The 23,865-nt window shown below is 37.6% G+C and overlaps 1 protein-coding gene across 1 annotated transcript in view; it reads left to right on the top strand.

Moving 5' to 3' along the window:
- The window catches only part of LOC311286006 (calsequestrin-2-like), a 130,523-nt gene extending 114,650 nt beyond the window's left edge, over positions 1–15,873 (top strand). The window contains exon 11 of the mRNA XM_084401977.1: positions 15,599–15,873. Coding sequence (XP_084258103.1) covers positions 15,599–15,781 — 183 coding nt within the window. The 3' untranslated portion in view covers positions 15,782–15,873. The remainder of the gene's footprint in view (positions 1–15,598) is intronic.
- The last annotated feature ends 7,992 nt before the right edge of the window (positions 15,874–23,865 follow it).

Below are 23,865 nucleotides of genomic sequence, written 5' to 3'. Positions count from 1 at the left end.
ATTACTGTTTTTGTTTGTATTTTTAATCAATAAATGCAGCCTTGGTGAGCAGAAGAGACTTCTCCTAAAAACATTAAAAATCTTACTGACCCCAAACTTTTGAACAATAATATATATATATATATATATATATATATATATATATATATATATATATATATATATATATATATATATATATATATATATATATATATATGTATGTGTGTGTATGTATGTATGTATATATATATATATATATGTATGTGTGTGTATGTATGTATATATATATATATATATATATATATATATATATATATATATATATATAAATATAGCTGCGAGCAGCGATGGAGGGCCAAAGCCGGCGGTACCGCCACCCTGGTGCCTTTAGGTAACTAAAGGCACCGGGGTTGCGGTGCCACCGGCTTGGGCCCGTAATCGCTGCTCGCAGCTATATTTTATTATTATTATTATTATTTTGTCAACCTTTCGGGCACTTTTGGGGCTCTTAACATGCTCGAAAACTCTTGAAATTTTGCACACACGTCAGAACCCGCGGCCATCAGGGCTGGACTGAAGCTGGTACCCGGGCGTGGCAGGGGGGCTCGACAGCGCCCCCTGGAATGGTGTCCGAAAACTTGATCCATAAATCAAACACACTTGCATATAATAATATGAAACTCAGTCCACATATAGATCTCATCAGGCCGAACAACTTCCACACTCTATGTTATTAGCTCCGCCCAACAGGAAGTCAGCTATTATGGGTTGTTTGAAAAATGAATCCTCTGGAATTTGAAATACTCCTCCTAGAAAATTCGTCCAATCACAACCAAACTCGGTCAGCATAAAGACAAGACATTGAGGATGCTAAATTGCGGACGGATTTTTGATATCTCGAACGGTTTGGCCGTGGCGAGGAAACTAATTTATAGCGAGAAAAGATAAACAGGAAGTGTGTTATAACTTCTGCATACATTAACTGATCTTGATGAAACTTCCACAGTGTGTTCGTTGTAAGAGGCCGATCACATGGATGTGACTATTGTGAGTCAAAGTTATAGCGCCACCAACTGGCAGCAGGAAGTGTGTCACTTTCAAAATGCTTTGAAATCACTCTCTTATTTTTACCCGATTTGCTTCAAACTTTGTGTATAATGTAGACACACGGCAGATGTAGACCTGTGAAAGGTTTATTGATATCTTAGATACTGTTGCCGTGGCAACGCATCAAACTTTAATATTCTTTTCAGATGCTTTTGAGACTCTTAACATACTTGAAATTGGATGAAACTCGACAGACACATCACATTTATTAGCCAGTAGACATGTGCAAAGTTTCAGAAACGGGCGTGGTGAGGGGCTCAGTAGCGCCACCTTTAGTCAAAAATGGGGGCTTAGTTTTAAGTAGAGTCACAAAAATCGTTATGTATATTGTTCTCATCAAGCCGGACAACTTTCTAATTTATAGTCATAAGCTGTGACCAACAGGAACTGAGATATTTTGGTTTGAATGTGATTTTTTGGAGAATTCTCTCTCTCTCTCTCTCTCTCTCTGCCTCTGTGTCTCTGTGTGTGTGAGGGGTGGGGGGATTTGTCTTTTGAGTGAGATTTGTTTAAAATTCCTGTTTTTCAAGGTTTCAGGGGCTTTTGGGGCCTTTAACGTGCTCGAAAACTCTTGAAACTTTGCACACAGGTCAGAACCCGCGGCCATCAGGGCCAGGCTGAAGCTGGTACCCGGGCTTGGCAGGGGGGCTCAACAGCGCCCCCTGGAACGGGATCCGAACACTTGTCCATAAATCAAACACACTTGCATGTAATGATATGAAACTCGGTACACATATAGATCTCATCGGGCCGAACAACTTTCGTGCTCTAAGTTTTACGCCAGCCCAACAGGAAGTCGGCAATTATGGGTTGTTTGGAGAACGCTTGCTGTGGAATTTGAAACACTTCTCCTAGAGAATTAATTAAATCACCACCAAACTCGGTGTGCATGAAGTCAAGACATTGAGGATGCTAAATTGCGGACGGATTTTTGATATCTCAAACGGTTTGGCCGTGGCGAGGACACGAATTTATGGCGAGAAAAGAGAAACACGAAGTGTTATAACTTCTGCACACATTAACTGATCTTGATGAAACTTCAGCAGTGTGTTCGTGGTAAGAGGCCGATCAGATGGATGTGACTATTGTGAGTCAAAGTTATAGCGCCACCAACTGGCAGCAGGAAGTGTGTCACTTTCAAAATGTTTTTGACAAAAGTGGGGGTGTTAGTTTTACCCACAATTACAAAAATCAGTACGTATATTGGGCTCATCGAGCCGGACAACTTTCTAATTGACAGTTATTAGCTCTGACCAACAGGAAGTCAGATATTTTGGTCTGAATGTGGATTTTTTTTGCAAAATCAGCCTCTGAATTTTTAGCCACTCCTCTTAAACTATTTATTTTATTCCCACCAAACTTTTTCGACATGATGAAACTACATTAAATATGCTAAATTGTGAATGGATAATAAATATCTCAAACGGTTTTGCTATGGCGAGGGATTAAAGTAAAAATCTTCTAAAAATGTAATTATACACCATTTATTTTTATATAAAATTATACAAATATTAGAACTAAACCTATTTTATTCTGTTTTTGCAATTCAAGAAGTATGAAAAAGTTAAAAACAGGCTATTTAGTGCTATTTGGTTCAACAAAAAAGCAAACATAGGGCTATACTGCCCTCTTGTGTCCAAAAGGATATCACAATAGTATATAAAACGTTTTACTAGGTAGGCCTATTGTATTTAAATATAAATTTATTAGGTATATGACTGTGAGGATATTTTCCCATCGGTTAATCGACGTGTGACACGAGCGGGTGCTTTTAAATCGCTAATATAAAAGTGAAAGTAAAAAAACGGACGTCCGCACGGACATTGATAATGGTGCACGTTGGAAAGAATGATACTTTTAAACATAACACTAAACCGCCATTAGGTGTCGCCAGGCGACCATCTTAATGAGCGAGTCATTGATTCATTCGTTCAAACGATTCGTTCCAATGACTGAGTCATTCATGATTGAGACAGATGTTTATGGATTGACCATTGAATCTTTGAGTCAAGCGATTCGTTTCAAAATGCTGAATCATTCAGTAATGAGAAAACAAGTTGCTGTGAGATGCGCGATGGTTCTGCTGTGATCTTTGTTTAACTATTTTTGCTGCTGAAACAGAACAAAAACAGTCAATATTGCATCTAAAATGTAAGTGACTTAATTGTAACTGTTTATTAACCTGTTGTATGAAATCAATGTCACAGTTTCAATCGTGATTGTATTCAGGAAATAGTTGCCTACTCGTCAAGTGAGGTTGCTTAACTCTATCATATGTTATAAAATATATAAAAACTCCATATTTGTAATTTTTATAGTCAGTATGTTGTTAACTGGGTTGCTTTTTTGTGTGCTGCGCTCATTTGTTTACAATTCTCCTGGAGAAGCAGCATGAGCCTCAGCAGTGCAACCTTGTTACCATTGATCAGTAATACATTCATTATTAACTGCTGATTGCAACTTTATGACATTTACAATGAATGTAATGAAATTAGAATAATCTCTCGTTTTAGTGATTCCCAAGTTATTTTTTTTGTTATTGACGTTCTAATCAGGCTATACTCTGGTCGGGCAAGTAAAATTCTCTTTCAGGTAGGCCTATTGTATTTATATATAAATATATTAGGGATGTGACTGTGATCAAATTTTCCCACCGGTTAATCGACGTGTGACACCGCTGAGGGCTTTTAAATCGCTAACTATAGTATACTATATACTAGTAAAATACAGACGTCCGCACAGACATTGATAATGGTGCGGAGTAGAGCGAGCATTTTCAATGTATTCCTATGGATGTAGGAATTAACTAAAACATTTTATTTATGTTTTTGTGTCCACTGTTCAACCGCAACTGCGTCACACACACACACACACATTCCAGAATTGCAATCTTGACATCGCAGCCTGTTCATTATAGCCCTAATACAATATAATAATAAAAATAGTCAACCTAACATAAACGAATTACACTGCTATGTTTAAATAGTCAGTAGTACAATCTGTACCATTCACAGTAAGCAGAGCTCCACTGTGATGTTTCCAAGAACATTTTTGCGCGTGTGAAGAGGATGATTTTTTCCATCGATATTGGAACACGAGTGAAGTACAAAGCCTATAATAAAGAATAGTTTAGCATCCAAATACATCGCAAATATTGAAACATTTTGATTCTAATGAGAGGGTTACGTGAGACCAACACTGCTTACTTTCGTTTTTATTTTTACATTAAATTTAAAGGATTTGTTGTGGAATATTTTGAGTGTATCATAAAATCAGAATAAGGTAAGACATATATATATATATATATATATATATATATATACGTATATATATATATATACGTATATATATATATATATATATATATATACGTATATATATATATATATATATATATATATATATATATAAATATAGCTGCCAGCAGCGATGGAGGGCCAAAGCCGGCGGCACCGCCATCCCCGGTGCCTTTAGGTAACTAAAGGCACCGGGGTTGCAGTGCCACCGGCTTGGGCCCGTAATCGCTGCTCGCAGCTATATTTATTATTGTTGTTCAAGGGTTTGGGGGCTTTTGGGACCCTTAACAGACTCAAAAACTCATGAAACTTTGCACACAGGTCAGAACCCGCGGCCATTAGGGCCGGGCTGAAGCTGGTACCCGGGCGTGGCAGGGGGGCTCGACAGCGCCCCCTAGAACACAATCTTAAATCTTGGACACATACAAGAACGTATTAGTATGAAACTCGGTACACATATAGATCTCATGGGGCCGAACAACTTTCCTAATCTAAGTTATTAGATCCGCCCAACAGGAAGTCAGCTATTATGGGTTGTTTGAAAAACGCATGCTGTGGAATTTAATGTACTCCTCCTAGGGAATTGATCCGATCCCCACCAAACTCGGTGTGCATGAAGTCAAGGCATTGAGGATGCTAAATTGCGGACGGATTTTTGATATCTCGAACGGTTTGGCCGTGGCGAGGAAACGAATTTATGGCGAAAAAATTAAACAGGAAGTGTGTTATAACTTCTGCATACATTAACTGATCTTGATGAAACTTCAGCAGTGTGTTCGATGTAAGAGGCCGATCACATGGATGTGACTATTTTGAGTCAAAGTTATAGTGCCACCAACTGGCAGCAGGAAGTCTGTCACTTTCAAAATGCTTTGAAATCACCCTCTTATTTTTACCCGATTTGCTTCAAACTTTATGTGTACAATGTAGACACATGGCAGATGTAGACCTGTGAAAGGATTATTGATATCTTAGATACTGTTGCCGTGGCAACGCATCAAACTTTAATATTCTTTTCGGATGCTTTTGAGACTCTTCACATGCTTGAAAATGCATGAAACTCGACAGACACATCACATTTATTATCCAGTAGACATGTGCAAAGTTTCAGAAACGGGCGTGGTGGAATGGCTCAGTAGCGCCACCTTTAGTCAAAAATGGGGGCTTAGTTTTTCATAGAATCACAAAACTTGGTATGTATATTGTTCTCATCAAACCGGACAACTTTCTAATTTACAGTCATTAGCTCAGACCATCAGAAAGTCAGATATTTTGGTTTGAATGTGGATTTTCTGGAGAATTTTCTCTCTCTCTTTCTGTCTCTGTGTGTGGAGGGGGTGGGGGGGATTTGTCTATTCCATTTAATCTTTGTTTTTCAAGGTTTCAGGGGCTTTTGGGGCCCTTAACGTGCTCAAAAACTCTTGAAACTTTTCACACAGGTCAGAACCCACGGTCATCAGGGCCGGGCTGAAGCTGGTACCCGGGCGTGGCAGGGGGGCTCAACAGCGCCCCCTTGAACACGGTCTGAAAACTTGGTCCATATATCAAACATGCTTGCATGAATTAATATGAAACTCGGTACACATATAGATATCATCGGGCCGAACAACTTCCGCACTCTAAGTTATTAGATCCGCCCAACAGGAAGTCAGCTATTATGGGTTGTTTGGAAACGCATGCTGTGGAATTTAATGTACTCCTCCTAGGAAATTCATCCAATCGTCTCCAAACTCGGTCAGCATGAAGTCAAGACATTGAGGATGCTGAATTGCGGACGGATTTTTGATATCTCGAACGGTTTGGCCGTGGCGAGGAAACGAATTTATGGTGAATAAGGGAAACAGAAAGTGTGTTATAACTTCAGCATACATTAACTGATCTTGATGAAACTTCAGCAGTGTGTTCGGTGTAAGAGGGGGCTTAGTTTTTCCTAGAATCACAAAAATCGGTATGCATATTGTTCTCATCAAGCCGGACAACTTTCTAATTTACAGTTATTAGCTCCGCCCAACAGGAAGTCAGATATTTTGGTTTGAATGTGATTTTTTGGAGAATTCTCTCTCTCTCTCTCTCTGTATCTGTGTCTCTGTGTGTGTGTGGGGGGGGTGTGGGGGATTTGTCTGTTAGGAGAAATTTGCTTTTATAATTGTTTTTCTAGGTTTCAGGGGCTTTTGGGGCCCTTAACGTGCTCGAAAACTCTTGAAACTTTGCACACAGGTCAGAACGTGCGGCCATTAGGGCCGGGCTGAAGCTGGTACCCGGGCGTGGCAGGGGGGCTCAACAGCGCCCCCTTGAATGGTGTCGAAAACTTTGTCCATAGATCAAACTAGCTTGCATGAATAAATATGAAACTCAGCACACATATAGATCTCATCGGGCCAAACAACTTTCGCACTCTTAAGTTATACGCCAGCCCAACAGGAAGTCGGCTATTATGGGTTGTTTGGAAAACGCTTGCTGTGGAATGCGAAGTACTCCTCCTAGAGAATTCATCCAATCCCCACCAAACTCGGTGTGCATGAAGTCAAGATATTGAGGATTCTAAATTGCGGACGGATTTTTGATATCTCGAACGGTTTGGCCGTGGCGAGGAAATGAATTTATGGCGAGAAAAGAGAAACGAAGTGGTATAACTTCTGCACACATTAACTGATCTTGATGAAACTTCAGCAGTGTGTTCGTGGTAAGAGGCCGATCAGATGGATGTGACTATTGTGAGTCAAAGTTATAGCGCCACCAACTGGCAGCAGGAAGTGTGTCACTTTCAAAATGTTGTTGACAAAAGTGGGGGGGGGGGTAGTTTTACCCACAATTACAAAAATCAGTACGTATATTGGTCTCATCGAGCCGGACAACTTTCTAATTTACAGGCATTAGCTCTGACCAACAGGAAGTCAGATATTTTGGTTTAAATGTGGATTTATTTGCAAATTCAGCCTCTGCATTTTTACCCACTCCTGCTAAGTGGTTTATTTTATTCACACCAAACTTTTTCAACATGATGAAAATACATTAAAGATGCTAAATTGTGAACGGATATTGAATATTTCAAACGGTTTTGATATGGCGAGGGATTAAAATAATGTCAAAAAAGGAATCAGAAAACATCTCATATCTTCTAAAAATTTAATTTTACACCATTTATTTTATATAAAATTATACAAATATCAGAACTAAACCGAAACAGAACTAGTTTTGGGTTTATTCAGTTTTTTTCAATTCAAGAATTATGTACAAGTTTAAAATCAGCCAGATTGCGCTATTTAGTAAAAAAAAAGTCATACATAGGGCTATACTGCCCTCTTGTGTTCAAAATCAGGTAGGCCCATTGTATATTGTATTTATATATAAATATAATAGCGATGTGACTGAGAATTTTTTCCCACTGGTTAATCGATGTGTGACACTGCGGCGGGGGCTTTTAAATCGCTAACTTAAAGGGATACTCCATTTTTCTGTCATCATATACTCACCCTCATGTTGTTTTAATCCTTCATGAATTTCTTTCTTCTGCTGAACAGAAAGGAAGATATTTAGAAGAATGTCAGTAACCAGACAGTTTCTGGTCTCATTGACTTCCATAGTATAAATTTTTTCCTACTATGGAAGTCAATGGGATCAGAAACTGTCTGGTTACTGACATTCTTCTAAATATCTTCCTTTCTGTTCAGCAGAAGAAAGAAATTCATAAAGGATTAAAACAACATGAGGGTGAGTAAATGATGACAGAATTTTCATTTTAAAGTGGAGTATCCCTTTAAAAGCGAAAGTGAAATACGGATGTCCAGTAGGAATGAACTAAAAAACATTCACTCTGTTCTGCTCGTTCCTCGCTGTAGACGCGTTATTGCCCGTGCAGCCGTGAGCATTTTAGTTTCATTTAAAAAATAGCGCCATTTCGGGGGTGGGATTGCTTGAATGTTTTTTTACAAAAGCACAATGTTGTGTTTTATTGCGAGTGTACATAAATATAAGTAAACACATTGCAGTTTAAATGATGTCCTGTATGAACAAAACGACGGAGTAGCCTATGTTTTTATGTTTACACTGTTCGATCGCGCCCACGCCTCACACACACACACACACACACACACACACACACTGTGCATTCCAGCATTGCAATCTTGACATCGCAGCCGGTTCATTACAGCCATAATAAAATATTATAATAAATATAAATAGTCAACCTATTTGCAGCAAATGATAGTAGATTTTAGATCAATATATTTGTTTTCCTTACAATTTTAATTAACACTAACTTTATTCTCATCTGAATTATAAATAATTTATTTCTGTATAAAATAATACTACCATTAAAAAATACATTTGGTTGTCTTTTTTAATCAATGGAGAATGTGTGACTTAAAAATAAACAGATTAGTGCTCGGTTTGAGGACAAGAAATGAAAACCAATGCAATATGATGAATGTCCAAAAGATGGCACCGACAGACTGTTTTTAAATGGGGTTGGATACATTTTTTTTTTTTTTTTTTTAACTGTCTGTGTGTGTGTGTGTGTGTGTGTGTGTGTGTGTGTGTGTGTGTGAGAGAGAGAGAGAGAGAGAGAGAGAGAGAGAGAGAGAGAGAGAGAGAGAGAGAGAGAGAGAGAGAGAGAGAGAGAGAGAGAGAGAGATTTTGGTTGGGTGGCAGTTGTAGGTTACAGTTTGACAAGAGTTTATAGTTTGACAAAGCACAATGTTGTTTTATTGCGAGTGTACACAAATATAAGGAAACACTTTGCAGTTTGAATGATATCCTGTATGAACAAAATGACGGAGTATGTTTTTATGTCTCCATTGTTCGACTGAGCCAAGACACACACACACACACACACACACACACACACACACACACACACACACAACAACAACAACAACATATTGTGCATTCCAGCATTGCAATCTTGACATCACAGCCTGTTCATTATAGCCTTAATAAAATAGTCAACCTAACATATAAAAATGACACTTGCAATTTTTTTTAAGTGACAAGACAGAGAATATTACTTGTCCGATGTATGTATATGTATATGTATATGTATATGTATATGTATATGTATATATGTATATATGTATATATATATATTAGTGCTGTCAATCGATTAAAAACTTTAACTAGATTAATCACACATTTTTTCTGTGATTAATCGCAATTAATCGCAATAAAAAAAGAAATGTTTTTGTACGTTTTTAATATATTTTATAATGTAATAATTTCACAGTTAATCAAATTAATGTAGAAACAACATAAAGACAGTATATTTTAAATATTTTTTTAATGGCATCTTTTTATGAATGAAGGCCAGTATTACTGATATTAATACAGCTACTGATTTTTTTTTCTTTTTCACATTTATTAGGCTTCAAAAATATAACACTTTTTAATTTAAGTGAACTTAAAACAATGCTAACATAAACCCATAATAAATGTCATATTTATTCGTGCCCTTCCTGTCTTAACAGTTAGGAAATATACTGTAATAAAGTTATCAAAGTTATATGCAGTCTGCACTGCATAAACTATAAATTAAATAGTTAATCCTTATTAAAGCTACAAAAGTTATTTAGTCAACAGCAGTGAGTCATTTTCTCTGTTCCCTTTGTTCTTTAACTTTACTGACAGGAAGCTTTATTGGCTGCTGTCCCTTTAAGAGCAGACAGACACGCGGATCTCACCGTTTACGTACTGTCTATGGATCTCACACGCGCGCCTCATTCTCTCGCAACTCTTCGTTCATTTTAGACTTTATATAAATCATTTAAGACTGCTCTTATGAGGATAATCGACAAAACTGACATTTTGGGATTGTTATTGTTAGTTCAAGCGCGAAAGAGAACTGGATTCTGGCGCCCTGTCTATGTGTGTGTGTGTGTGTGTGTGTGTGTGTGTGTGTGTGTCACATAAGGACATTCACAGACAGCGCATTCTCTTTTGTCTTGCCGCGCTTGAAATGTTTAAAAGCATTTAAATGAATAAGAGCGTGATCATAAAATGTAAAGCTAGCCAACGAATGGCAGAAAAGACGGATGCTGCGTTAATTGCGTTAAATATTTTAACACGTTAAACCAGACAAAAATTAATCGCATGCGTTAACGCGTTAACGTTGACAGCACTAATATATATATATATATATATAAATATAGCTGCGAGCAGCGATGGAGGGCCCAAGCCAGTGACACCGCCACCCCGGTGCCTTTAGTGCAGTGATTCCCAACCCCCGGTCCCCGGACCGGTGCCGGTCCGTGGACCCGTTAGTACCGGGCCTTGAAATATTCCCAGAATAATGTTTCTTTTTTTCTTTTTTCTTTTTTTATAATAATAATAATTTTCTTTTTTATATGCTTTTTTAAGTGCTATGACGTCATGTTATTTAATCCAAAACCTAAACAATAAATAGATTAAAATGTGTTTCTTTGAGCGCCTTGCGATTGCTTAGCAACGCGTCATATCTGAACGGACTGCAAAAAAGCGCGCTGCACCTGAAGTGACAGGGAAGTGGAGAGATGAGCGGGCCGCAATATTTTTTTCAATGGCTAATTTCATTGCGGACAGTTTTGGTAAAAGGAAAGGCGATGACCAACTCGAAAAGAGAGAGAGAGAGAAAAAGTCACGCTTCATAAATACGATACCTCATACATTAGGTATGGATTTGACAACAGGCGATTCCGTGGCGCGCTCCGTTGTGTATTATTTGTGGTGAAAAACTGTAAGCTGGTTTTCGTTCATATTTGTGAAGCAGACCTTTTTAAATTTCGTTTTATTGTATCCTGGAATTTGTGTGCATTGTTTTGGATGCATATGTTTTTTATGGATGCTCAGGAAGAACAGCTTGTCTTGTGCACAGCTACAAATATAGTAATATCAATAAGCAGTTCATGCTCACATTAAAATAGTTTTGTTCTCATTGGTCTGATTTGGTATTTTTTGTTAAAGGTTAAAGTTTAATCTCTAATTTTATACTTTTAAAAATGATTGGCTGAAATCACTAAGTTATGTGTTTGCTATTGTATTCTGAAACTGTCTGATTGTTGAAACTGGCACTTATTTTCATACAATTAGCCTTTGTTGTCACCTGTTGGTGTGTGAAAACACTAAGTTGCTGTTGAAGTGATTGTCTTTAGTGGTTCTGGAGAGATTTGACAGGTGAAATGGACTGATATTTTCATACAATTTGCCATTACTGCCACCTGCTAGTGAGTGAGTGCTGTGTGAGTTGCTTTTGAAGTAGACCTAATTGTATGGCAGTAAAGGGAAATATTTTGTGAACCGGTCTGAAAGTTTAAAAAGATTGGTATATTCATACAAGTAGCCTTTGTTGCCATCTAGTTCATTATGCAAATAAATGATAGGCTGTTACTGTTTTACACAAGTGATATGTTCCAAACGATGCATCTTAAAATTGACAACTGGTCCCTGGAATTTTTTTTATGAATATGCTGGTCCCTGGCACAAAAAAGGTTGGGAACCCCTGCTTTAGTGCAACTATATTTATATATAGACCGTTATTTTGAATGTGTCACTTTATGGTTTCCATGGTGACGCGTGTTTGCTTGTCACGTGACACACCGGCAGCAACAACAGAGCTGAATGAATGATGATCTGCTTTTATGTCATTTTTCCTTTTTTATTCAAAATATTCACAAATTTGTCAGATATGGCATGAAATATCTGATATTCCGATTGTCAAATATATGCAAGTGGAAGTGTTTTGTTGTTTAAACGCCTTTATAACGATCGATGCGCGATGGACGCCGCCATCTTAGTTTGTGCCGCAGACGCAGTTCAGAGAATTGGATCTGTTGGATTTACAACACGTGAATTCATCCACTTCTCCCGAAATACGTAAAAGTAAGTTGCTGGTGAACTGGGAGAAGAATAGAGTAAACTTTAAAGTTACTTACACAATGTGTATCTGATATGAATAAAACGTGTCTAATTATAATGGAAAGGATTATTATTGCTTCTTCCTTTGACATCAGTGTGTATTTTACAAACTCTAAATGCATTGTTTTTTTTAGTACTTATATGTCTAAAACCTAAAATAAACATTATGTGGTTGAAAACACTGAAAAGTTGTGATATATGACAGCTCTGAGCGCGCCAGTCTCTGGCTCAGCGCCAGCCAACGCGCGAAAGCACATTTGAATTTATCACACCGGTGTGATCGTACGCTCCAGGGACCAGCCTAGACTGATCACACCGGTGTGATCGTACGTGCGAAAGGGTTAATATGCTCAAAAACTCTTGAAACTTTGCACACGGGTCAGAACCTGCGGCCATCAGGGCCGGGCTGAAGCTGGTACCCGGGCATGGCAGGGGGGCTCGACAGCGCCCCCTGGAACGGGATCCGAACACTTGTCCATAAATCAAACACACTTGCATGTAATAATATGAAACTCGGTAAACTTATAGATCTCATCGGGCCGAACAACTTTCGTGCTCTAAGTTTTACGCCAGCCCAACAGGAAGTCGGCTATTATGGGTTGTCTGGAAACGCAAGCTGTGGAATTTGATGTACTCCTCCTAGAGAATTCATTCAATCGCCTCCAAACTCGGTGTGCATGAAGTCAAGACATTGAGAATGCTAAATTGCGGTCGGATTTTTGATATCTCGAACGGTTTGGCTGTGGCGAGGAAACGAATTTATGGCGAATAAAGGAATAACTTCTGCATACATTGACTGATCTTGATGAAACTTCAGCAGTGTGTTCGCTGTAAGAGGCCGATCACATGGATGTAACTATTGTGAGTCAAAATTATAGCGCCACCAACTGGCAGCAGGAAGTGTGTCACTTTCAAAATGCTTTTGACAAAAGTGGTGGGGTTAGTTTTACATACAGTAAGAAAAATCAGTACTTATATTGTTCTCATCGAGCCGGACAACTTTCTAATTTACAGTCATTAGCTACAACACACAGGAAGTCAGATATTTTGGTTTGAATGTGGATTTTTTCGATATTTCAGACTCTTTGTTTTTAGCTACTCTTCCTAAGTGGTTTATTTTATTCACACCAAACTTTTTCAACATGATGAAAATACATTAAAGATGCTAAATTGTGAACGGATAATAAACATCTCAAACGGTTTTGCTATAGTGAGGACTTAAAGTAATGTCCACAAAGGAAACACTAAAAACCTCATATCTTCTAAAAATGTAATTATACACCATTTATTTCTATATAAAACTATACAAATTTCACAACTAAACCAATTTTATTCTTAAAAAAAAAAAAAATTATTCTAATTTTATTCTAAGTTTAAAAACACTAATAATAATTAAAAAAATCAAGTCATACATAGGGCTATACTGCCCTCTTGTGTTCAAAATCAGGTAGGCCTATTGTATCTATACAAAAATATACTAGGTATGTGACAGTGAGAATATTTTACCACCGGTTAATCGATGTGTGACACCGCTGGGCGCTTTTGAATCGCTAACTTAAAAACGAAAGTAAAATATGTTCGTCTGCACAGACATTGATAATGGTGCCGAGCTGAGCGGGCGTTTTCAAAGAATTCCTATGGAAGTATGAATGAACTAAAAAACGTCGACTCTGTTCTGCTCTTTCCTCGCCGTGGACACGTACCGTTATGAATGCCCATGCAGCCGTGAGCATTTTAGTTTAATTTTAAAATTAGCGCCTTTCGGGGGGCGGATTGCTTGAATTTATCTTACAAAAGCACAATGTTGTGTTTTTTTGCGAGTGTACACAAATATAAGTTAACACTTTGTAGTTTGAATGATGTCCTGTATGAAAATAATGTTTTGTGTGTCCACTGTTCAATCGCGCCCGCGCCACACACACACACACACACACACACACACATTCCAGCATTGCAATCTTGACATCGCAGCCTGTTCATTATAGTCTTAATAAAATATAATAATGAAATAGTCAACCTAACACAAAAATTACACTGCTCTGTTTAAATAGTCAGTAGTAGGCTACAATTTGTACCATTCAGTGCTCTGATGTTTCCAAGTACATTTTTGCACGTGTGAAGAGGATGATTTTTTCTGTCGATATTGGAATGTGAGTGAAGTACAAAGCCAATGATAAAGAATAGTTTAGCATCCAAATACATCGCAAATGTTGAAACATTTTGATTCTAATGAGAGGGTTACGTGAGCCAAACACTGCTTACTTTCGTTTTCATTTTTATTTTATTTCGTTTTGGCTTGTTTATAGTTATATAATAGTTATTTATGGTTATTTTTAATATTATTATATATAATATATAATATATTTTTAATACTATTATATATAACTATATAATAGTTATTTATAGATATTTGTCTATTCTTGTTCCATTCAGAATATCACTAAATTTAAAGGATTTGTTGAGGAATATTTTGAGTGTATCATAAAATCTGAATAATTCTCTCGTTTTAGTGATTCCCTAGATATTTTTATTTTTTTCATTGTTCTAATCAGGTCAGGCAAGTAAAATTCTCTGTGTCTTGTCCCTTAAATTTTACATACATATATATATATATATATTTATATATTTACATACACACATACATACATATATATATATATATATATATATATATATATATATATATATATATATATATATATATATATATATATATATATATATATATATATGTATATGTATTACGTATATATATATATGTATATATATGTATTATGTATATATATATATGTATATGTATTACGGGCCAAAGCCAGCAGCACCGCCACCCCGGTGCCTTTAGGTAACTAAAGGCACTGGGGTTGCGGTGCCACCGGCTTGGGCCCGTAATCGCTGCTCATTCTACTATCGCTGCTCATAGACATTCTACTAACTATATGTAACTTTGCAAGTAAACATATCTACTTATTCTGACGCTAACAGTCTACTAATACTCTACTAACACTCACTCTAATGAGAGTTAGCAGACATGTAGGTGCAACGTTACTTTACGTCTGTTATAGTCAACAGAATGTATTAAAGGGACCATCAAAATAAAGTGAAACCCAATGGATTATTAATGATAGAGAGACAGACAGATATATACTGTAGAGATAAAAATAGATAAAAACACAGCGTATAAACTGTTTTTTGAAAATGTGAAAATGCAGGAAGTTTTCTGTGATGGATAGGTTTAGGGGATAGAATATACAGTTTGTATAGTATAAAAATCATTGTGTCTATGGAAAGTCCCCATAAAACATGGGAACCCGTGTGTGTGTGTTTTATAGGCCGACAGTGTGTGGTTGAACATGCTTAACGCTGAAGCTCTACCGTCAGCTGAGGAGCTGGAGGACTGGATTGAGGATGTTCTCTCTGGAAAGGTCAATACTGAGGATGATGATGATGATTATGACGATGATGAGAATGCAGATGATAGTAGTGATGAAGACCATTATAGTGATGACGATTAAGTGGTATATACACTGTAAAAATCTTTACAAATGTACGGTAAAGAAACGGCAGCTATGGTTGCCAGAAAAATATGGTATAGCAACATTATAAGTTTTACAGACTGAACATTAACTACAATGATGTGGTAACCCTTCCTTTTACAGTCCCCTAATTACTAGGTATTTACCTGGTAAATATATGGCAAGTTATAGTTGGTTATTGGTAATTACCACAGGTAACAAGTATGTAAATGCAGAGAAACTGCAAACTAATTACTAAGTATTTACCTGGTAAGCATATGGTAAATTATAGTATTTTAGTGTGTAATTACTTAAGGTGATTAGTATGCAATTACAGAGAAACTACCAGGGAAAAAAAACACCACTGTTAAATATCAACTCAACAAAGTACTGTGTACTTGTTACCTGTTTAGGTTGGTAATAACTCCGATTTAATTGTGTACTTCCTCAGAATGTAGGCAGCCAATTTTTAGAAACACCTCCAGTATTACCCATCAATTCAAGTTAGGTTTGTAGTTATCCTAGGGTTATGTTGGTAACAGTCCATGTTTATTTATTACTATCTTGAAATTAAGACGGTAGTTTCCAATAAATTACCTTGTCTTACATAGTTGTTGTTCATTGCTACACCCATTTATAGAGGGTTTATCAAATAATTTACCTTACACTTACCTGGTAACTACCCCGCAGGAACAGTTTTCCCTAATGTCATGGCACATCTTAAATACTGGGTATGTTCTTGCAGATGTTTTTACAATTTACTCAGTAAGTAAAGTGCAACTGTACTGTAAAATGAAGCCTTGTTTATTTCCATGGTATTACCGGAATTGTACCATATAACCTGATCATTCCCTTTTCCATATAGTCACAATTTTTTACCTCGTATGTCCTGCAACGTTACCAAGGAAAACATAACAATTTACTCGGTAAGTAAAGTGAAACTGTACTGTAAAAGGAAGCCTTTTTATTTCAATGGAATTACTGGGATCTTACCCTATAATCTGTAATAGCTACGTAGCTATTACAGATTATAGGGTAAAATCCCAGTAATTCCATGGAAATAAAAAGGCTTCCTTTTACAGTACAGTTTCACTTTACTTACTGAGAATGTTCAACGTGATCTCATGAGAATACGTGTGTATTTTTACGTAAAGTGTAATTCTACCATACGTACATTTACTTACGTTTTATACACACAGAAACGTATAATACTGACGTATTTACAGCACTAAAACGTAAAATGTTTACGTATTAACAGCACAAAAACGTAAATTATTTACGTATGAACAACTCTACCGACGTACATATTTGTACGTATTCTTATTTATGCATATTAAAATCGTGGCATTAATGTTTTGACTCTATTGCATTCAAATGTCTTTGCATTCAAACGTTTTCAGTCGCATTTATGCAGTTTACTCAAGAAATAGACTAATAACATTTCGCTCTGTTCGTGCCTTCTGCTGCAAACTCGTTTCGGAGGATTAGCCTACATGCAGTTAAACAAGAATACACTTTAAAACCTTAAAAATACCTTATTTAATCGTTTAACCATTTTAATATTTAGTTTATTTACAGTGAGACACAAAATGCGTTTTCTCCAATAGAACAATAATACACTAAAACCCAACATAAATTCACAAAAGACATCAATTTTATTATACTTGATATAATCCAAATCTTTAGAATCCATACGTTTGCAAGAAATAGATCCAAATTCAGCCCTTTATCCAGTGAGTGATCTTCATCTCCATTTCACAGGCTATCACAGCAGCGCAGTCCGTAACTGTCAAATCCCGCGCTCGTGATGAATTCAAATAAAAAAAATGCGCCCTCAAGAAGCATTACGACATGTTTTACGGCAGTGATATCAAACGCTCATTGGCTCTCGCCAGGGGGGCAGCGTTTCATATTATGTTGAAGCTTCCCCGGGCGCCGCCATTGGCTATCAGACCATCACCTGCTGTTAGCATCCCATTGACTCCCATTCATTTTGGCGTCACTTTGACAGCGAATAACTTTACATCTGAGGCGTTTAAAGACTCCATTTGTCCATTATTTATTTCTAAAGAAACACGAAAATGTATAAAAGGCTCCATTACCTTGTATCTTACGTTATGGCCCCGTAGAAGCAGTTTTTGTAAAAATAGGCTAACGATTGCGTCATACCAACGCGACTCTCTGTCGCACAGTAGAGAGATTACCGTATGGACAGGAGGAGAAGCTCGCGCGCAATCGGGGGGACGTGGAGGCAAAATGGCAAAGTAATTAATCAGAATACTTAGCAAAAGTTTCTCCTGCTCCAGCTCATGGACACCTCCTACTCACACTCTCCGTCTCTGCAAGTTTCGGAAGGGAATGATTCAGATTTCGCTTGGCACAGCTACTAGAAGACAGACGGGTTGCTCACGTCACATCTACGTTGTCAAGCTCAGTGTGAGTCTGCGCAGTACGCTCGACCATCAGGAAGTTAGTGCTTCTAATTGACTTCACTTGCCTCCGTTGAATCCAATGGGGTCGCTGTGTCCAGTTTATATACTGTCTATGGCTCTCGCCTGTTCGTCTATGTTCGTCACAGATTGCGACATGCCGTATTTCAGTCGGTAAACTACATTTGAAATGGAGAAGCGCGCCCGCCTTCACACGAAGCGAAGCCGGATTAACATTTTCATGGATTAATAACTTAAATTCTGCTCTGTACCTCATTCAAAACTATTATATACTGAAAGAGAGGACTGTGACTGCAACACATCGTCATGTGAACGACTTTTGGTACCGGTTTTGACATTTTCGCAATAAATAAATTATTGTGATTACACGTATGTTGTTTTTCTTAATAATTGTAGCCTATGTAGTTTTAAGAAATTGTTATGGGTAGGTTTAGGGGTAGGAGTAGGATTAGCTGCTAAAAAAAAATATTTTAACGCTATATTGTTAATAAAATTGCCATTTCCCTACACTCTGTACGTTTTATCCTTTTTATATTCAGTATAAAATGGGTAACGTTATGTTTAGGTTGGGAGTAGGGTTAAGGGATCTTCCATTTATCTATAAAACGGTAAAAGGTAAATTATACAGATATCTTAATGATATGAAAGATTCGTAAATATTTAACGTTTTGTAGCTGTAAAAACGTAATAATGTTACGTTTAATTGTTGCAGATACATCCATATCATACGTTTCAGCATCTATCCAAACGTACGAAACGTACGTTTTCTATCTTTGAAAATTACGTATTAATACTACGTATTAACACCAGGCTGGAATGTTTTAGTTAAGTTGCAGAACACACATGGTAAAAGTTTGTGTGTTTAAGCAGAAGCAAATGTTTAAGCAGTAGCAAAGGATGTGGTAAGAGTCTGGTAATACAATGGAAATAAACAAGGCTTCCTTTTACAGTACAGTTGCACTTTACTTACTGAGTGAATTGTCATGTTTTCCTTGGTAACATTGCAGGACATACGAGGTAAAAAAAAAAAAAGTGACTATGAAAAAGGGAATGATCAGATTATATGGTACAATTCCGGTAATACCATGGAAATAAACAAGGCTTCCTTTTACAGTACAGTTTCACTTTACTGAGTAAATTGTCATATTTTCCTTGGTAACATTGCAGGACATACGAGGTAAAAAAAAAAAAAAGTGACTATGGAAAAGGGAATGATTCAGATTATATGGTACAATTCCGGTAATACCATGGAAATAAATAAGGCTTCCTTTTACAGTACAGTTTCACTTTACTTACTGAGTAAATTGTCATGTTTTCCTTGGTACCGTTGCAGGACATACGAGGTAAAAAATTGTGACTATATGGAAAAGGGAATGATCAGGTTATGGTACAATTCCGGTAATACCATGGAAATAAACAAGGCTTCATTTTACAGTACAGTTGCACTTTACTTACTGAGTAAATTGTAAAAACATCTGCAAGAACATACCCAGTATTTAATGGCGCTTTTCCACTGCATGGTACGGTACGGCTCGGTTCGGTACGGCACGCTTTGGCGCTTTTCCACTGCATGGTACGGTATGGCTCGGTTCGGTACGGCTCACTTATGGCGCATTTCCACTGCATGGTACAGTATGGTACGGCTCGCTTCGGCTCGCTTTAAATGGTACCACCTCTGTTGAGATTCCAAGCGTACCGTACCGATACTAAAATGTGACGTGAAAACACTGCAGATCACTGATTGGTCAGACAGAATCATCACTACCAGCGTCATTGTATTTACGACACGAGACACTAAACCCGCTAGATTTAAATAGCCAGTAGACAAAACAAAGCCAACACTGTAGCGCCTGTTTTAAAAGTATTTGCTTTAAAAAAAAAAAAAAAAAGAGTATAAACTTCAAAAAAAGAAATGGCTGAATCGTGGTCAGTGGATGAGGTGCAGACGTTCCTCTCTTTGGTTGCTGAGGAGTGGATGGGGAAACACGGAATGAAAAATTCGCATTTAATATGATGATGCCATGGCAGTAGAGACGGCAACTATTAACGATCAGTCCCACCCACTTTGAAGCGGCACTAACTGCAGTGGAAAAGCAAATGAGCTAAAGCGAGCCGAGCCGTGCCGTACCGAGTCGAGTCGTACCACGCAGTGGAAAAGCGAAGCGAGCCGAACCGTTCCGCGCCGAGTCGAACCGTACCGAGCCGAACCGAGCCGTACCATGCAGTGGAAAAGCGCCATAAGACGTGCCATGACATTAGGGAAAACTGTTCCTGCGGGGTAGTTACCAGGTAAGTGTAAGGTAAATTATTTGATAAACCCTCTACAAATGGGTGTAGCAATGAACAACAACTATGTAAGACAAGGTAATTTATTGGAAACTACCGTCTTAATTTCAAGATAGTAATAAATAAACATGGACTGTTACCAACATAACCCTAGGATAACTACAAACCTAACTTGAATTGATGGATAATACTGGAGGTGTTTCTAAAAATTGGCTGCCTACATTCTGAGGAAGTACACAATTAAATCGGAGTTATTACCAACCTAAACAGGTAACAAGTACACAGTACTTTGTTGAGTTGATATTTAACAGTGGTGTTTTTTTCCCCTGGTAGTTTCTCTGTAATTGCATACTAATCACCTTAAGTAATTACACACTAAAATACTATACTTTACCATATGCTTACCAGGTAAATACTTAGTAATTAGTTTGTAGTTTCTCTGCATTTACATACTTGTTACCTGTGGTAATTACCAATAACCTACTATAACTTACCATTTACCAGGTAAATACCTAGTAATTAGGGGACTGTAAAAGGAAGGCTTACCAAAAGGTGCACACAGTGTCTTACACACAAATACAAAATGGTACTATGGTGGTAACACACGACACTAAATTTATGCCATGACAACATTAAACAACATAAGATGTACTGTCATATGAAACCCAAATATACATAGCAGATAAGAAAGAAGTAAGAAAAAAGTAAATAAATAAAAAAGTCTTACAAAAGGAATTATGGGATTGTCAATTAATGTTTTTTTGCTGTACATTATTAGATGACTTGTTCTTTATCACTTCCAAAAACTGTACATTTAACAGTATTTCACTGTAAAAATGCATGAAATGTCTCATTAGATCTATTCCAGTTTTTCACTGCAGAAGGTAAGGTACTGATTAACAGTTAACAGTTTTTACCGTAGCATTTTTACGGTGGCCGAGAAGGGTCACAACACATACAAACGCCACAACAACTACATATTCAGAAAACACCTCCAAATTCAGAAAACACATGCAAACGCCGCCACAACAACTACATATTCAGAAAACACCTCCAAATTCAGAAAACACATACAAACACCAGAACAACTACATTATTCAGAAAACACATACAAACGCCACAACAACTACATATTCAGAAAACAACTTCGCCGATTTCACATCACGTACGCTGCAAATATTCACAGCACGAGCAAATAGGGAAACGAACTGCAAACTGCAAAGACACAACGGAAATGTTTCCAGGGGGGCCTTAATCAGTGACGGACCCGCATCCATCCGGTTGTCTTCGCGCTATCTGAATGTGCGCTTTTGTTGTCTATGGTTACAAGAGGTAACTTTACGTTCACACCGCCGCCGACTTGAGCTGCAAAGAAGCTCTGGCCGCCCTGTCAAGGAAGCTTGTCAAAAAGTACGGGGAAGCTTGTTGACGCTTTGGCCGCTCTGACGTAGCAGCATTCAATGTTCAATCATGGGAGAAGAGAAGTGTCACACCATGAAATGTAAACAGAAAAAACAAGCAATACATTGACACTAGAAACCTTTTATAATGACAGTATTTTTATAACCGTTTTGGTCACATTTGGTCGTAAAAAAATAATAATTAGCTATTATTATTAATAGTGAGTGCGCGCGCGCGGCCGGGGCTCTCTCTCTCTGCTCGTTTATATTCCCTGTCAAGCGCGCCCTGTTAAACTGACAGGACTTAAAAACACATGCTAATGATAAACTTTCACTCTATGATGGTTAAACTGTGCAATTAATCCGATAATGATAGGAAACCCAGCAACGGCGATGATCAGCTTCTCCTCTATCTTAGTGTTTCTCTTTTATTATGACAGACTAGCCATAGACAACAAAAGCGCACATTCAGATAGCGCGAAGACAACCCAAGCGGCAACCTCCCCGTCTCTCTCTTGAAACCAACACGGAAGTGAGTTAAACTGCAATTCGTTGACTGGCCGCTTGAGGCTGTTGTCAGAAGTGAGTCAAATCTGTATCTCCCCCATGTTAAAATGCCAAATTTTACAGCAGAAAAAAACGTGTTTAAAGCCTGGTGTCTGTATGTGGATTTGGTCTATACAGCTAATTTTGCCCTTCATAACAACTGTGAGGGGGGTGAATTATTTTATAACTTGTCCGTTTAGTTGATTAATATTTAAATTTAAGGGTGTGGCCAAGCCACTTGAGTGACAGATGGATTGCCGCTGTCCAGTGTTGCCAACTTAGCGCCTTTGTCGCTATTTTTAGCGACTTTTCAGACCCCTTTAGCGACATTTTTTTCAAAAAAGCGACTAGCGACAAATCTAGCTACTTTTTGGACAAACCTCAGTAACCTCCAAATGTTGCCATCACAGTCCTGCGAGCGCGAGGTTTGCGTTCTCCTTGCCGTTACACACCTCACTCTGCGTCTACCCTGTTCAGTGAATGGCTGAGAGAGGAGCAGCAGCACGGAACAGACGTGAATGAGCAGTGTTGTTTCCACGGACGGACTTATCACTTATCTTTTGTTTTATATTTAAAGAATTTAGTTTGACCATTTTATTTTATTACTTGTGCTTATCACTTGTAATACTCACTATCACAGTGCTTTAGTTCACCCAGTTCCCGAACTCTCTCAATTCAGATAATTTTACACATATAAATAATAGTCATTCAACAGCTACTCGTTCTATTGTCTGACAAAAAAAATATAGTAAATGAGAACAGCGCTTTATTGGACATTCGGCTATATTATATTATATTATATTATATTATATTATATTATATTATATTATATTATGTTATGTTATATTAAAATACAGTATGTGAGCATGATTTTAACGAGAAAAAACATTAGGCAGGCAGAACGCAAGTACGCCGCGATGACGTCATGAATATGCTAATTGACGTATGTCGTCATCTAGCGACATTTAGCGACTTTTAGGGGAGGCGTTAGCTACTTTCCTTTGAAAATAGTTGGCAACACTGCCGCTGTCAGTGCTAGCCGTTTGTCTGCTGTTACCAGCCGTCACTTCACCTCAGCAATGTTAGCTGCTGAACTTGCCATCACTGCAGTGTTTGTGCTTTTTTTCGGGATTATTATTTCATACAATTTAATACTTGGGTAACGTTACAAAACCCACGTCTTTGGATTCCGTCGTTATCGTTCGAGAGAACAACCAGCGCTGTATTTCAGTTGTTTTCCTCTGTGAACATGCACTAATGGATGTCTGACAATTTCGTTGCTTTTTGGGGTTTTCAAATTTAAAACGTCAATAAATGCTCGTTCGTTCTGCTCCCATGGAACAGATGGATTATAATATGCTTATGTAAATTACCGTCAGATGAAATCATGCGGGCGTCGGCG

The sequence above is a fragment of the Rutilus rutilus genome, assembly GCF_951802725.1.
Source record: "Rutilus rutilus genome assembly, chromosome: 2".
NCBI classification, from domain to species: Eukaryota; Metazoa; Chordata; class Actinopteri; order Cypriniformes; family Leuciscidae; genus Rutilus; species Rutilus rutilus.
The sequence above is the reverse complement of the archived record's forward strand: the minus strand, read 5'-3'. Positions and strand labels throughout refer to the sequence as shown.